Source organism: Rhinolophus sinicus, chromosome 5 (genome assembly GCF_057876585.1).
Source record: "Rhinolophus sinicus isolate RSI-liver-muscle chromosome 5, RSI-T2T, whole genome shotgun sequence".
Taxonomy (NCBI): domain Eukaryota; kingdom Metazoa; phylum Chordata; class Mammalia; order Chiroptera; family Rhinolophidae; genus Rhinolophus; species Rhinolophus sinicus.
The window spans coordinates 64,365,447-64,382,500 of NC_142505.1; the positions used below are offsets into that span (position 1 = coordinate 64,365,447).

The 17,054-nt window shown below is 41.5% G+C and overlaps 1 protein-coding gene across 16 annotated transcripts in view; it reads right to left on the minus strand.

The window, feature by feature from the left end:
* Positions 1–17,054, minus strand: part of FOXP1 (forkhead box P1) — a 579,583-nt gene that overhangs the window by 25,638 nt on the left and 536,891 nt on the right. For all 16 annotated transcript variants that reach the window (XM_088798543.1, XM_074313283.2, XM_019746870.3 and 13 more), the window contains one exon: positions 5,299–5,382. In XM_088798543.1, coding sequence (XP_088654669.1) covers positions 5,299–5,382 — 84 coding nt within the window. The remainder of the gene's footprint in view (positions 1–5,298; positions 5,383–17,054) is intronic.

The following is a 17,054-nucleotide window of genomic DNA, read 5'->3' on the forward strand; positions in this document are numbered from 1 at the left end:
TAGCCCTTTTTCAAAAGATTAAGCTTTAGTTTTTAAACAGTAAACTCCTCTCTCTTTTAAAGATGATGAGTCACTCACATTTTTAAAAAATAAACAAACCGCCGATGTAAACTCCGGACAGAAACAGACTTGTCGTTAAGTATTCCCACAAGAACTCATTTTTATTTTTGTTTGTGCTCTTGCCTCACATGAAAGCAAATTCTGAGAACAAAAGACAAACCTGAAACCAAAACCCCAAGGGACCTAGCTGCGTAGTAGGGGCTTTCAGGCTCACAGAACTGGTTTTTCTGCTGTTGGTTTCACCGTCCTGAGCTGGCCCAAGTGCTGCTTTAACCACATGGCGTTTCTGGACATGAATCACTCCCATGTGGAGAAGGCCTTTCCCAGGCTGAAGGGAGGGACCTACCCAAGACTGTGGGGAGCTAGGACTGGGGGTGGCAGCGGGAGGCTATGTTCCCAACCCTTGCCTTCCTCTGCCATCTCAGCTTGGCCCTGTAACAGTATCAGGGGTGTGCACTGGTGGAAGGCAGTGACTGAGAAGCTAGTGTCCTGGACAGTGGACTGAAAACAAAACAAAAACTGGCATTGAGTTGAGGAGGGAGTCTTAATGAGAAACCATATATAAAAATAACTCGTGTTGAGTTGCGCTTGAGAATCTTTTATGACTGCCTAATATTTTTTCTCCAACTCTAAAGCAAGGCTGAAGCCCGAAGGGTCAGCCATTTCTTTTATGAGTTAAAAGACCCCCTTTTCAGACAGGGAGCACTTTGTTTTTATAGTAGCTAAAAACTACTTCGAAAGAGTCCTAATTGCTATGGGTAGAGGAAAAGAGAATGTCTAAAAAGGAAAATCTAATACTGCATTTCACTTCAAATATCCAAGTTCCTCTAGTGTTTTACAGCATTTTTTGTACAGGGGCTACACTACATACGCTGTCATTACTTGCCCACCTGATCAGAAGGAATGTGGTTTCTCCAGATCAGGGGTTGTTCTCTGGTGTGTAGGAATACCCTACAGCAAAGTATACTTCTCATGTACTCATTATTATAAAATATGATTTGCAGCATTGTCCAACATAATGATCGTGAAGTCTTTTTTAAATGTCCTTAACAACTTAATCAAGTCATAACACACACTTCTTTCTGTTGTTATTGTTTTGTCCTCTGAGTTACTCCTCCCTCCAAGGAAGAGCTCAGCAAATTCCCCACAGAGTAAGTTACACATGGAGACAGTAATCAGCAAGCAGTACATTTTGGTGTTCACTCTAAGAATGTTAGTGAGTTTGGAACAAAAGGATATTGACCAGACTCATTATGATAGCTTACTATTGTCTAATTTTTTATGTTTTTGCTTCTCCTAACATGGAAAAGAGAAGAATCTTAGAACTCAAAAATACAACAAATTTGACTATTCTAAACATGCCAGGAAAGGCTTTTCCCATTGCATGTGCTCGACTGCTAGAACACAGCAGCTGCTCTGTAAACTTTTACATATCCTCTCCATGCAGGGCCCAGATTTAATAAAATTAAGAGTACGAAAAGCTTATTTTAGCTGATGTTGGCTATTCCTTCACTTCCTCCTCACTGATCCTCATAACGTATCTTCCTCTCCCAGCTAGCTCCCTTCCTTAGAGACACGCAGACACACGCACCTACTCTTAACCCCAGGGAAGATTCACAAAACTGACTTCCTTCCATTTCTTCCGATTCATGTAGGTTTTGTTACCTTTTCCAGAAGTCTTCCTGGACCCCAGCATAATAGCTCAGTTGTTCTACTCACACATAGCACAACTCACACAGTGAGAATGTAAGAGTGTGTATGTGTGTATTTATTTATTAGTTTGCCTCAACAAACCTCCAAATACTTCAACGGCAGGATGCCTCTAGCTTAAGTTACTACTCCATGTTTTTACGTAGCATGCTCCATTAAGTATTTGTTGATGCAATAGCTTGATTTTAAATGCAGAAATTTTCTTTCCAAAAACAACTTTGCAGTTTGAGTCTTAGGTATAATTTTTTTCAGTTTAAAAGACTTTCCAGCAAGCGGGAAGAGATGCTTTGAAGGTATCGGAGGACTAGGCAGACCGCAGTCTCACGTCCCAGTTCACCTGTCTACCGCCAGTGTGAGTGAGCGCAGATCTACGTCTGAAAACTTGGGGTGTCTCCCGAGATCACCATATCCTCTAACTACCCAAATGGGAAGATGAGTTCCTCAATGGATCCAGAAAATGCATCTACGAGCTGATGGAAGAACAATCCAAGAAGGTTTTGGCCATTTTTTTGATGGCATGAAATGGGGACGATTGGACGACAGGATGACCCTCACCACCCAAATGACACTGAGTGAGAAGCAACGTTTACAGCAAAGCATTTCATCACTTAGTAACTAAGAGTTTTAAAATAAACATGGGGTTCCTTTTAAGCATAAATGGAAAAAATAGAAAAACTACATAAACTCACTGGCAATGCTGTAACATGCAAGTCCCCATCTATGGTTAGATTTGAATCCCAATCATTGCTTATTTCAAATCAAATATTCTAGAAGAATATGCATTTAAACATACACCGTGCATTCTATTACTTAAGGTGAAATAAATTAATTACAGGCAAAAGGGAATATTTTGTAAATTAGAATAGAACACCAGATAGCTTTGTATCACTAAAGTTGAAAAAAGAATCAAGGTTGTGTAGTGTGTGTGTGCCTTTTTTCACATTTTGGGGGGCAAGCTAGTAAAAATTTATGCAAAATACTACGTCTACCTTTTATAATTAATTTTCCAATGCCTCACCTATACATATTTTAATAATTCCTGATTTATAAGATGGTATCTATAATAAAATTTTCTATTTTCCAATAAATGAAAAGAAGGCAGGTTCATTCCGGCAACAGTGTCACACAATATCTGCTTGTCAGGCACCAATTTTTACTTCTTACATGTAAGTTAAAGGATAAGGAATTTATAATGCTGCCTGTGAAGGGAACCACTTTTCATACACAAATGTGATCTTTTTTTTCCCAAAGGGTAATACAACAGTACATTTACATAAACTAATCCAAACAATCTATGTATCTGACAATGGCAAACCTCACACAGACGGCCTATTGTTGGTTTACATCTTGGAGTTCTTTATATTGGCTTGTAGCGCTGCTCTAGCTGTCAAAGGTTTGACTTGGACTCTAAATAAATGGTTATAGAAGTGCTGTGCAGCGATATTGGACTTCTTTGCAAAAGAAAACCTGCTGTGTATGAATTCAAAAGCTATTAATTTTTCAGTCAAAAATATTCGTGCCTATTTCTTTTAATAAAGAAATACTGTGCTGAGCTACTAAGAGATAATGTTGACTAGTGGTAGAGAATTTTCAATAGAGCAGTTAAAAATAAATTTAGTAGGAGGTCCCCTTCAAAGTTGTAATTTTCTAGAATGTAAAACATTTTTTTAAGTACTAATCAGGACAGACCTTCCTTCCTTGTGCGGTTTCCCCAGGACTGCTTTCCCCGTATCGGTTGCTCAACACTGGTCCTCATGGAGATTCCCAGCAGCCCTTCTGTGTCCTAGGTAGGCTTACATATATGGGGCTCCCTGCCAACACCCTGCCCCTCCCTCAAGGAGTGCCCCCTGGGGGTCTGCAACTCCTTCTTCCTCCCTCCATGAGCATCAGGATCCCAGGAGTCCGTTCCTAGCGTCCAGTCATTATTCTATCATTGTCTCTAATCCATGGAGGAAGTAGGAGATAATCTTATTCTCTCCCTCTTTGCTGTTGCTAGGTTTAAAGACTCGAACCCTTCGTCCTGGGAAGAACCATTTCCCTATAAACAAAAGCAATAGGAAGACTTTCAGAGTTCAAAGGTGATCATTTCCCTCAGCCGTTTTGGCTATGCCCACTGGAGAACTCAGTCATTTCAGGGTCTCACCAATTCGCTTAGCTCAGTTCATATTATTCCCAGGAACCTCCTTAAAAGGAGGAATTGATAGGAATAGCAGGAATAGCACGGCTGACTACTGATTCCATAATATACTGAATGGCCTGTTTTTTTTCTCCCTTCCTTTATTTTTGGTAGCCTACACACTCAGCCCTACAGCAATTTACTGCAGAATATATGGAAACTAAGGGCTCTTTCCGAGTAAAAATGAATGTGCAAAGTGTTTAATGATTTTATGTCCTATATCTCAGTAATGTGTTCTGTTTCAGACATTAATTTTGTCTGCCAACTGCATCTTGGCAGGCTACCACATTTGCTGGGTTAATAGTCTGACTCTGTTTTATTTCTATCACCATAAATCATACATATATGGGTGTATGTTTGCTTTATTTATAGAAAAAAATCAGTCAAAACAGATAAACCAATACTTTGCCATTATGCTGCATCATTGCATATTGATTAAAATTGCTGGTACTAACTATAGATTGTCAACGCTCAATTAATTTTCACACAGTGACTCCATGCAAAATCAAATAAAGGCAGTGTACCTTTAAATTTTACAAATCTTAAAAATCAAGAAGCAAAGCAACTCTCTCCATTTTGAATAACCAGTTGATGCTACTAGATTTTTAGAAATGTAAGTATATGAGAAATAAAACTGTTAGAGATCGATTTATAACAAGGACCAAGGTCTGAGACAGGAGTTGGGATGCCATCCTTCCATGCTGATAACTGTCTGTGCTTGGATGGCACTCTTCGAGGTCAAGTGAAAGGGAACAAGGCGAGAAATAGGGGATTTCTACAGTTAAATAGAATTTCAGTGTACCTACCATGTTTGGATTCCTGTGAAGGAGAAATGTTCACTTCAAACTCTTTAGTAACCCTTAGAAACTCCGTAATTTTAGCCTCTCTCAGACAGCATGTTTCCTTCCTCGGTCACAGTTAGACTGGACTATCCCTTGCTCCTTTTCTCATACTCACTTGTCTCTCAGCTCCCCCAGGCTGACATGCCTTTGTCCTCTGCCTTCATGGTCGGGCTGTCTTCTCTCTGCATTACCACCATCTGGAAAGTTTTTATTCTCCCTCTCCCAGTGAGCTCTCATAATGTATCTGAATACCTCAGGATGGCATCCAGTATCTGTCCAAAGAAGAGCTGGCTGTTTGGGCCTGATGAACAACGGCTGTGTGCACATCATCCTGTATGTCCCTACACGCCTAGCACAGTGTCCTCGTTAGGAAAGGTTACCAAAAACGGTCCACTCAACGTAAGCCTTCACTACTCAAAGCTACCAGGGTGCCTGAGCTTCCTCCTGTGCTCGGCGTGGGAAGCAGAGCAGTCCTGGTGGCTCCTCCCCTTGGCAGAGCTCAGTACTTACGGGCTGGGGGGTGGCTTTGGGCTCCGTAGACTTCACATGCAGATGGGTCATCATGGCTTGCAGGCGCTCTTTGTCTTTTGCAAGCTAGCAGGAAGAAAATGCTTTGTTATTCTTTGACTACAGATCTGAGCATGGTTTTATCATTGCATGACATTACATCCAAAATGATACATATCCCAAATTAAATGATGGCACCATCACACATGACAACATCGTTTTCATTGCTTAATCATTGTGAAATCTATACGACCATTGCCAAACTCCAAGTAACTGGAAGTGTCCGTGTGAGATTTCCCAACACAAGATGCGTTAGCTTTTAACTGGGAGCTTCTAGACCTGCTGGCACCAAGGAGTCCCATGTAACACAGACAGCTACAAGACAAAAACGTGAATCATGCCTATTAACCAACCTTATTCATGAGGAAGCCAAAGGACAATGAGCTAGGTACCTAAGACTCATAAATTCATCTGTTGTGGTTGTGCAAAAACTCCTAGACAGATGGGTACATTTATACAAAATTAATTTCATCTTTCCTACCAGGTAGGCATAGATTAAGACAGTGCTGGCAAGAGTGACATTATTAGCAGGGTAGGCGCAGGGCTACAGGGTCGACAGGCTCCCATTTTCAAATGAACTGAGAGTAAGATTACTCATTTATTTATTTATTCAATATGTGAGTACCTACCATGTGCTAGTCTCATCTTAACAGAAATTGAAGTCTCCTCATTCTACAGAAAATTATCTTCTAAAGGCACAGGAGTTTCTCAATGGATGTACATGGCAGGCACTCAAATACTATTTATCATGTTTCTTTATGCCTGCCTTGGACTGTTTTAACACTATGTGTTCGATAATCCAAGATAGTTGGGCATAGCAGACATATAATAATTACCTCTGTAAAAGAAGTGGGAAGTGTATCCCCAAAAGACAAAGGTATAGTTAAGAGAACAGCTGTGGAATTTTGGGAAAATGTATAGGAGCTTAGTGTGTGTGTGTGTGTGTGTGTGTGTGTGTGTGTGTGTGTGTGAGAGAGACAGAGACAGACAGAGACAGAGAGAGAGAGAGAGAGAGAGAGAGAGAGAGAGAGAGAGAATGTCAGAATTTGGGAGGGAGGGACTCATTCCTTTTGTCACAAAATTACCCTTAAATCTTTCAAACATCAATTATTTTTGTAAGTCTAAAATTATTCCAAAGTAAAAATCAACTAAGACTTTTCAATTAGAGGTGTTTCTAAGGGAGAAAAGAATTTCAGGAACTGGGGGAAAGCAGAGGAAAGGGAAAGGGCACAAAAGCAAGAGAAAGAAGCTCTCGGCTTATCCTGAACGGATGGCTCAGTCTCCAGTCGGATCACACTGGATTTTCCTTTTTTCTTTTTATTCCCTTGTGGTTTAGGGAGGAATAATTTAAAAGAAAAAAAAAAAAAGCCTTACAGTGTTAGCATTTATCTTTCAGCAAACAGGAAATGAAAATGATACCATATTAGGAGCCACTTCATGTTACTCATTCTCTGTTCTTCAGTAAGTTATTGAACAACCAAACTAAAAGATGCTCTGAACACACAACATAATGCTAAAGGAATGTAGTTTCCCAAAGTGGCTCAGTTAGAACAATTAAAATGTTAGCAATGTCATTTTTCTCCAGTTATTTGTTTTTTCATGTAAGTGTTCTAGGTTTTAGATGTTAAAATTAAGACATTCTAATTTAAAAAAGTATTTTGTTTGAAAATTATCACGGGGCAGAAGGAATTCAGGCATATATGTCATTCTTTTTAAAAACTAGTAGTAGTCTGCCATAATGAAAATTATAAATTCAAGGGTGAGAAGTGATGATTACTAAAGAGTCTGATGAATATTAATTGTGACTTAATTTGGGGGTACACATTGTTGATACAGTAATTACAAAGACCAAAGTAGAAGGACATCCAAATTCTCAACCCCCAAAGGAATCATCATCTTTATATTCCATCCAAATGTCTACCAGGTAAAGGCAGTAAAAACAGACTGCAAACACCCCCAGATTTGTATACACAGCCACCCCCAAAACCCTGGAGGTCACTGCCATAGGGACCGTTTGGGTTTTCCGTAAGAATATTACCTAGACTTCATCGTCCGTTTTGAGAATGATCCAGGTTCCTTATTATGCCCCAACCTCAACTCCACAACCCTAGTGCTGCTTTACTTATAAAAGATGGGCAAGGTTACAGAAAAAGCCAAAAACCCAAGTTTCTGCTTTTGTTTGATTAGCCCAAACTAGCATGTAAATGAGTGTTGGATTTTCATCATCAATTATAGCTCTAACACAAACTATTTTAACAATTAAAAACAAACAAACAGAAAAAAACCTGGCCAAAATCACTTCTTGTTTTTTTAGGCAAAAAGGCAAAACATTTACACCTATTGAAACCACATCCTCTACCTACAGTCTTGCATTTATAATGCTCTCTGGTCCTTCCAAAAGCTTTCAGATTCTTTATTACTTTCATGCCATCATTCCATGTGCTTACCACCCCCATCAACTTTCAAGGCATCCATTCATTATTATGAGAATACAAACATTTAACATTAGCAAGCATATTCCAGCATTCCCTTATAAACTGAATCCCATGAAAAGCAAAGGAGGATGAGAAATACAGTCCAAAGGTTAACTAAGAATTTGGTGGGCAAATGTAAAAAAATGTTGTATGTTGTGCTATCAGAAGAGAATACTCTCTGAAAGCTTTTCTGGTGGGCACAGGAGGAGTATCTACATAAAGGGAAAGGCAATGGGCCACACAGGAAGGGGGCTGCCTGCGCAGTGTTTGTTTAAATTAGCAAGTTCCTCACCAATTCCGTAGCACGACAGCACAGTGAACACGGGTAAAGGATGTGGGCACAACAACCACACTCTGCTGGGTTCAAATTCTGGCTGTGTGACTCGGGGCACGTTATGTAACCTTCTAAAGTATTTAGCTCTCTTTCTAAATATGGAACAACAATCTCTGCACTTTGAAGGGTTGTTTTGAGGATTCGATAAATTCTTGCACATAAGTTTAGCGTAGAGCCTACTCTTCATGAACGCTCAACAAAAAATGCTTTTTCTTTTGTTTTTTTCTTTTAAGGAAAGGTCAATCAGTGTGGTCTATGCAGACATCTACTGGCTTAGTATATGTCTGGAATGTGGATCAACATAAAGGGTTCACTGGCGTTTGCAGTCGGCCAAATTAGGGAGAGGATTTGATGTTTTAAGGGATGAACAGAAAACATGAAAGATCAAGTCCATTTCTGATGGATTTCACTCCTTGGTTCTCTCTGGATCTTTCCATCATCCTAGGCAAATGCTTTCCCCCGTTGGCTGATGTAGGTCATCCCCTCTTCTATTAACCATGGCCTTGAATTAGGTTTTAGATAGCCCAGGCTGTGTGAGACCGGAACAAGCATATTGCTCTGACCTACTGATAAGTGCCTACGGCCAGGAGCTCCATTCAACATCTTCAGAGATAAAAACCGAGGAGATTAAACTCATTTTTTTTTTTTTAGCAGAGAAAAGGGAACATGGTTTCGGGTTCATTTAACATAATCATTTTATATGCTGTCAGGAGGACTAATCATTTTAAGCCCAATTTGGTGGTTCTCACTTGTGAGAAAAAACTCTTCTGAAATAAATGAATTCTGGATGTGCAAAGATACTAGAATTACTGAGGACAGTCACGAAGGAGGAGCCAAGTAACTCATTTGATTTCACAGAAGCAAAGCCTTGTGTGGCTAGTTCAGGTCCTCTCATCCTATTCTCATATTTCAGAGTTGGGAAGCTGAGACTCGCAGGCTGAACTTACATGGGGTCATAGATCTGGAACAGGCAAAAAACAGAAACAAACAAAAAACAAAACCCAAAAGCTAGAATCCCAGTTATATGATGCGTGGTCCCCCCTCTCCCACATGGGTGTGACCACAGACGCACCTGGCACAGAGACTGGAGCACAGACCTGCATCCCTCCTGCCCTCACATGGAGCTTCTGATGTAGACACTCCCTCCACAGGAGGCATGGGACATACTCGTATGTACGTAATTTCAGCAGGCACCCAATTTATGAGTTGGCAAGTCTGGATTATTCCCGTAAAATTATGAGCCTTTGTTTAACTGTCTGGGGTCATACCTAAACACTCCAAGGGGGTGGGAGGATGTGGGAGTAGGTGGTTGTAATAAAGCCCCCAACAGTCCAAGTTCAATGAGACTGAGTCCATCCCATGGACTGAGTGAGCCTTACACCATGGGTGTCTAGGTCCCGATAGTAGTTTCGTATACAGTCATGATCCAAACAACTGACCGACACACAGTGTCTCTAGTTACACAGGTTTCCAAACAATGCATGAGTTAAAGAAGAAAAGCAAGAGAGCAAAAAGAAAAAAGCAGTCACTGGAAGGGGTAGAAATGAAATTCTACCAAACTTGAGTGTTAATTAAATAGTTATTTTCTAACCACTTTATCCAACTACGGTCATTCACATGCCTTTAAAACTCGGCACCAGTGAAACTTTTAAACGACTTTTTAAACACCAGCTACAGCTTTCAGGTGGTAGGCAACCTCTGACTCCTTTCACCCCAAGTGAAGAACTCCCCTATTTTTATTGTATTTTGTTACCATCTTCCCATTCCTTACATGTTATTATTAAAGACTCTCTTGACATTTGAAGCAGACGCACACTAAGACTCAGTCATAGTCTAGGAATTCTAATGCTCCCAGAGTTAGGCATGATTCTAAATTATGAAAACTAAGTGTCTTGGTTTTCAAAGAGGGACATGGAAGTGAGAAACCCAGATTCTTCTTTTTCTTGGCTCTAGTCAAGAAGTGGTGGCAACATGAAGCTATGATGCTATCAGGACCTCTCTTTCCCCAGCACCCTGAGCTTACTCAGAGAGGCAGGAGGCTCTGTCAGGCCACTGCTGTGAGCAACTGTCCTAAGTATTGCCTTGGAGAAGGTTAGAAGGGTACAAATGCGGACATATCACAGATCATATACCTGGGAAAGTCCAGGAAGCTGGTATGATCACAAATAGCACTGCTAATGGCAGAATAATCACCGCTGATTGATTAGTGTTAGGCTTAATGTCTTCCTCTGCTACTGAAACTTGCACATTTTTCTCCCTGTTGACATGTTCTTAGAGCTTCCAGTTCCTGGTACAGATGATTCAGACAATTCTGGAATGATCTCAGCGCCCGTGAGCTCTAGCCTTGCCCTGCCGCCACGGAGTGCTCAGGAGAGTGCTTCGCGAGGCAGAGAAGAGTATGGCCCCACATCCAAGTCTTAAAATCAGTGACCTGCAACTCCTGGTTACATGTGTAGAACCCCACTGGGCCATGACGACGCTGGGTACAACCAGCACTGCCATGAAAGGAGCATGGTTCCAAAGGCTGGGCCGGAATCCTGGGTGCTGTCCATAATTTGCCATTGGCTTTGAACAAGTGAATTAGACCTTCTAAACCTCAGTTTCTTCATCTGCAAAATGGGGAGGGAGGCACTGAAAATGATTTCTCTGACTCTAAGAGGCCAACCTTTGCAAAGAATAAGAAGAAATACATTAAACATGCTCATTAAGTGTGAGACACATACTGATTTCCAAATGTTAGATTTTTCCTTTAAAAAACAAATCTTAGGATTGAGGAAATAGGGTAGAATCTACTCAGAGGGGTAGTGAGGATTCAATGAAAATGAGGGTATAAGTACCTAGAATAGTGCCTTGGCACATACTAGAAGCTCAGTAAGTATCCAGTCAAATGGTTTTCAAGCTCCTTCATGAAATAATTACAAGTAGAACATGGACCATTCGGTGGGTCTCTTCCATAGCCAGTGGATTCAAACTCATCACTAGGGTGACCAACTCACCCCAGTTTTGAAACTGAAAACCCCAAGTCCCAGGAGTCCCTCAGTTCCAGGTAAGCAACTGTAATGTCTAATCACCCCATTGCCTGTTAAATAGACAGATGAATACAACAATGAATCCTTCCATCATCCTTCTACCTCAGACTACCATCAGGTAAAACCTAAGTGGTTCCCTTGACTTGGAATGTCCTTGCTAATTGCCCTTTCCTGGGTCACCTCCACAATGCCCCTCCCCCACCTCCCACCCCCAATTCTGCCTGCTATGCATTTAGAGAAGTGCTAGTCTTACTCTCCCTCTTAGGTTGCACAGTACAGGAGGGAAGAGGCCTTACTTACCTACACCCAGTGCTTTGAATACAATAGGTGCTTGGTGAATAGTGAGGGGATGGAATCAAACTGTCCAAGAAGAAAAGGTCCACACCCCTCTACCCCAACCCCCTGCCCAGGCCAGGCAGACCACCCCATCAGATTGGCTGTCCCCTTAACTGCTTTCAATATTAACTTTAAAGGGTCTACAAGTTCAGTGTTCGAAGGAAGCCTGTCCTGAGCCCTGTCCCCTGACACATGGTAAGCCGTGGGCATGATGAAATGCCAAATCTCCAAGGCTTCTTTTATCTTTCATTCAAACCCCATCTTCATACACCAGAGGACTGCTGACAACTGAGCAAGTCATATTAAAGTCAGAACAGATTAAAACCAATACCTCATATGTGGCCAGAAAAATATATCTACGTCTGGAACGTCTCAGCTTTCTAAGAGGGTAAGTTCAGCAGAAGACTTGTTTTCCCTGTTGTCTTTTAAATTGGATGGTTTTCCCTTTTCCCAAAATGGAATTGTGTTCCAGCCACTGAGATACCTTTTATGATTATCTTATCCACAGCTTGATGGTTGAGATAAGTCGTAGGCGTATCCCACCTCAGTGAATCCAGGTAACTGGGTTAGTATGAATTTAAATCCCTGGGCCCAGGTCTGGTACACAGTAGGTACTCAACTATCAGGGAAGGTTCAAGTGCTTCCTTACAATCCTGGCCAATGGCATTTGGGGTGGGCAATCTTTTTTCTCCATTTATTTCCAGTTCCTATGCCCCTGGCCCCTCTGTCTTGGGGGTAGGGAGCTGCGCATTTCATGACCTATATATAAGACCATGCATATTGATTATTGGAATTTTTTTCTTCACCAGTTCTAACTCATTTCCACGACTAGGTATCATTCAGAAGAATCTGTCAACAGAGAACATCTAACAGATGAAAGCTTAAAATAGATTCCCTGACCTCAAAAGCCATATCCTTGACCCAAATAATTTCTATGGTGTCCATCTGTCTCATGTTATGTGCCTAAGTGTACAGTGTTAAGAACCTCACACTTCTCAGGTTGCTCATGTTGGGCTTCCAGGTAATAGCTCGGGGTTAATCCTCCATCTAGTCCTTTGATAAAACATGGGGAAAAAATTACAACTGTCTTTGTAATAATGAAATGCAGTATGAACATTCAAAAAGGCTCTGAATGCCCACTAAGCTGTCTTTCTGACTCCTCTTCCAGCTCAGTGAGACCAGTCACAGGGTGTGTAACACGAGAACTGATTAACCATCCTTTCTCTATTAACAAGGTCTACGTAAGGCGTCCAGTGCTCAGAAAACATGCATTATATATTTTGGTATCTTCCAACATGAATCAAAACAGCACAGATGCATCGTGCCCAGCACTGGTTAGACAGGTCTCAGTCAGGCCCCACAGTGCACCACCTTGATCCCTCCCTGGCTGCCGGAACTCCCACCATTACAACCTTACAGGCTATTCCGTTTGATTCCAGTGCAGTGTTGTACAGACAGCACCACAATGGGAGACATCTCTAGCCACTGTCTCCTAAGGCTAACAGTGGTGACTAAAAAAAAAAAAAAAGAAAAAATTGCATCCGATTTTTTAGGGAGGTTTGACTATAGGTTAAGAAATACAAGGGCCTTTGTTTTGGGTCAGAGATGAGGTTTCTGGGGTGTAGATTCCAGGGGCTGGAAAGGTCCACAGGACAGCACTCCAGGGGCTTTCACCAGTGTGGGTCACATCTGAGGCCGACTGACGGCCCTCCCGAATTCTCCTGTGGGATCCTTTCATGATGACTGCCTAGGGCAGACATAATGAACCTCTGCTGGTCTCTACTAGAAGATCCAGTTTGAGCTTATTGGACTTGTTTTTACGACGGGGCACATGTGTGACCTCTCTCCCAGATGTAAACACCAACCAGAGCCCTAAGTACTGCTCTGCAGAGAGAAGCGCTGTGAGTCTGGATGGCGGGAGGGCCTTCTCCTCCTACTCTAATGCAGCGATCACGCTTTGGGATTTGTTCAAACCTGGATTGCTCTTTCTTGTAGTGCTATGTGGTGCAAATGGTTTCAAATTCAAGCTAATAAATGGTAATTGTGTAATATACTTAGAGGTACTTGAGGTTCAGGTATTTTCTGGACTGGGAAATGCCTTCTTTGAGGAAAAGGCAGTAGCTCTTGGGTCCATCACGGCCCGGACATCAGCCCCTCCAGGTGAGGTGATGCACCAGTGTGCAGCGGAGAGAAGGGGGGCGATGCCAATGGGAAACACACAGGAAGGCTGTGGAAGCATAAGATCCCCTCTTTGAAGTATTCTTGCTGCTGCTGGGACCCCATTTCTCTAATACCTCAGGTTGTGTGGGCACAGTGACTGTTAATGGAAAAAAGCACATTGCCAGACATGGGTGCATGAAATGGCCAATGCGACAGCACAAACACAGAAGCGGGGAACATCAGAGAAGCAGGAGGCCGAGAATGAGACTGGCTGTAGTGTGACTGCACCTTGCCCCAAACTGTCCCAATGTGCCCGGTCCACAACGCAGACTCTCAATCCAATCCCTGATAAGAGCTTCTCTTAACTCTACAGCAGGGCAAGGGTTCTTTAAATACTAAAAACTGTTGACATTTTCTGCTGTATTTCATCTGATTGAATAATAATTAATAGATAAGATCTGTTTTGGTTTGGGCCCTGCCTAGCACTGAAACTCTTTTGAACATGTTTCTAGTGTCAGCTCGCACTGCCCAACCGATGGGTGGTGCCAATGAAAAATTACTTCTAGCTATTTTCTCTCTGGAATGTAAGAACTAGGAGGGCAGCCCTGTGAACGACTCACGCTTGTATTCCTTCGTACTCCAAGGTTCCTGCTGCGTTATAGGCTCCAGGTAACGTGAGCCAAATGAGTGAGTCGAGGACTGGATGAACAAATATACTTCCCTCCGCCAGCTCTTCACACCCTGAAGATCGGGAGGTACTTATCGTATGAAGCTGCTACGGAGGAAACCTGACCCATGTGGTGACCAGATCATTTTATATGCTGAGGCGAAGAGGGAAAAGGTAAGGAGACGGGAGCAGACTTTCAGGTAGCTAGGAACAACAAGGAAACAGCTGCTAATACAGTGATGTAACTGTTGTTTTTGCTGAGCAGAGATAGCCTGGCAAAATTCTGCAAGGGCCAGCCAGATAGTAAATAGTGTCAGCCTTGCTCATGATGGGGGCTCTTGGAATTACTCAACTTTTCTGTTGTAATGTAAAAGCAGCCACAGATAATTCGTCAATGAATGGGTGTGGCTGTGTTCCAATACAACCTTTTATATGGGCAATGAAACCTGAATTTCATACAATTTATTCTTCTTTTGATTTTCCCCAACTATTCAAAATGTAAAAAGTTTTCTTAGCTCATGGAATTTGGTCCACGGTCTGTAGTTTGTCAACCCCTGCTTTCAACAAGCACTATTTCAACACTCCACCAATTCTTTCAGGCTTTGAAGAAACGGACCCCTTCAGCATTAGCCTGTCTCTTCTTTCAGTCAAGTACTCTCAAGCAAAACTATTATCCGAAATATCACAGGTAACTACCACATAGTAACTTCTGGCCAGATGATCTTGGATTCCTATCACAAATTGAGAAGCCTGTTTTTAGTTTGATTTGGAGCCGAAGGATGAAGGGCAATCTATAAACAAATGAAATCCACAAATAATCAAAGAATCCTTGTACCAGTCTGGACCGCTCCCAGGTCATATCCACTAACTCCTCTTTCTCTCTCTCTCTCTCTCTCTCCCTCTCTCAATCTCTCCCCCCCCTCCCCCCCTCCCTCTCTCTCTCTCTCTCTCTCTCTCTCTCTCCCTCTCTCTCCCCCCCCACCTCTCTCGCCTGCTGTTTGCGGACAGAGAGGAATAATAAATAAAATAATCAGTTCCTGAGTAACAACGGCCCCACACTCAAATTTGCAGTCTGGAATGCCTACCTGAGTGAACCATGACAACACCTCTGGTGAACAATTTATTCTAGCTAATCATTAAGAATTTAATTTTATCAATTAATAAATGCAGGAATTTGTATTACTTTATAACACTACCACTAATACACGTAAATTCAGGTAGCAATGGACATAAGGTTTGTTCTGTTGAATCCAATTTTTATAGGGCTTACTATACTTCAATATAAGGGAACTTTGCAGATGAGATAAATTATACTACTTTTTACCTTCCCAATAAACACGCAAAATTTAAAGATGTTTCCAAAGACTTACATAAAAATTGGGGGGTTTTATGATGCACCCTTTGCCTGTATAAATATCCTACTATTCTAATAAGTTCGTATCTATTGTCTGAATAGAAAAATAGTAACTAGCTAAAGAAAATAACTTTTGAGACCATCTTACTAAAAAAATGTAATTTGTCATATAAGATGATAACTAATTAAAAAAAAATCCTTTCTGTCCTGAAAAGTCACAACAAAAAGTTTAAGTGTGTTTTGGCTGATTTTTCTCAGCAACTGTTTGAAGCTGTAAATGACTTAACTCAGTAAAATTCCAAATGTAATTATCTTCTGTACTTAGCCTAGGGCTCTCCATATATCTCAGCAATGCCGTCTCGCATATAAAACAGGCTTTTCGATGGCTGGTAACAATATAATGGACAACATTGTTTTAATTCCCCCTATTCAGCTAACCTCTTGTCTACACTAAACCAGCAGAGGAAGAAGCCACGGTGAATCATGAAGCAGTCAAATGCATCTCGGAACTCGGTTGCATAAATGGGGTTTGTAGGGTCAGGCTTTTGCAATTATACATTTAATAATCTCCATTTCTGACCCAATTTTTACTTTTAGAAACTAATTTCCCATTAATTTTACCAAGACTGGAATTATTGTTAAAATATGTTGGTTCGTAAACAAGTTACATCAGGAAGTGGAGCCCACATTAAAAATGCCTGGTCGCTCACAACTGTGATCCACAGGAAAACTGGCAGAAGGTTATTTTCTCTAGTCATAAAATACATTCAATATGACCCAACGGATTTCCAAATATGAGATTATATACATATATGTTTGTATATGTGTCCATGTATGTGTTTAAAATGTGTGCAGTGACCTCTCGATTGTTCTCCACCGTGGAGAGAGAAGACAATGCAACATGAGGGATCCATCCACACAGTTTCCATTTTGCTCTGGGAAACATGCCTGATGCACACTCACTCGCCCGGTCTCGCTCACATTTGCAGCTCTCTCCATTCACATTCGTTCTCTCTCAGCTTCAGCTTGTCTTCCTAAGCCCAGGTTAACAATATTAGCAACTTAGGGGACATCAACAAAAGATAACCAGAGTTAAAAGGAGAAGAGAGAAGGAAGGGAAATGTGACAGAGAGATGGAAGTGCTGAAAGTGGTAACTCAGAGGTGGCTACACACACAGATGCACAGAACTTGGAAACATCTGAGCAGCAGTTCCAAAGAGTGAATTGATGGCAAACTTTCCCAAAGAATACAGAATAAAATAAGATAAAATGCAATAAAACACAAGCTTGGACCTTCCATTCAATAATGAGTGCACAGGAACTCATTACAGAACACTACAGAAAT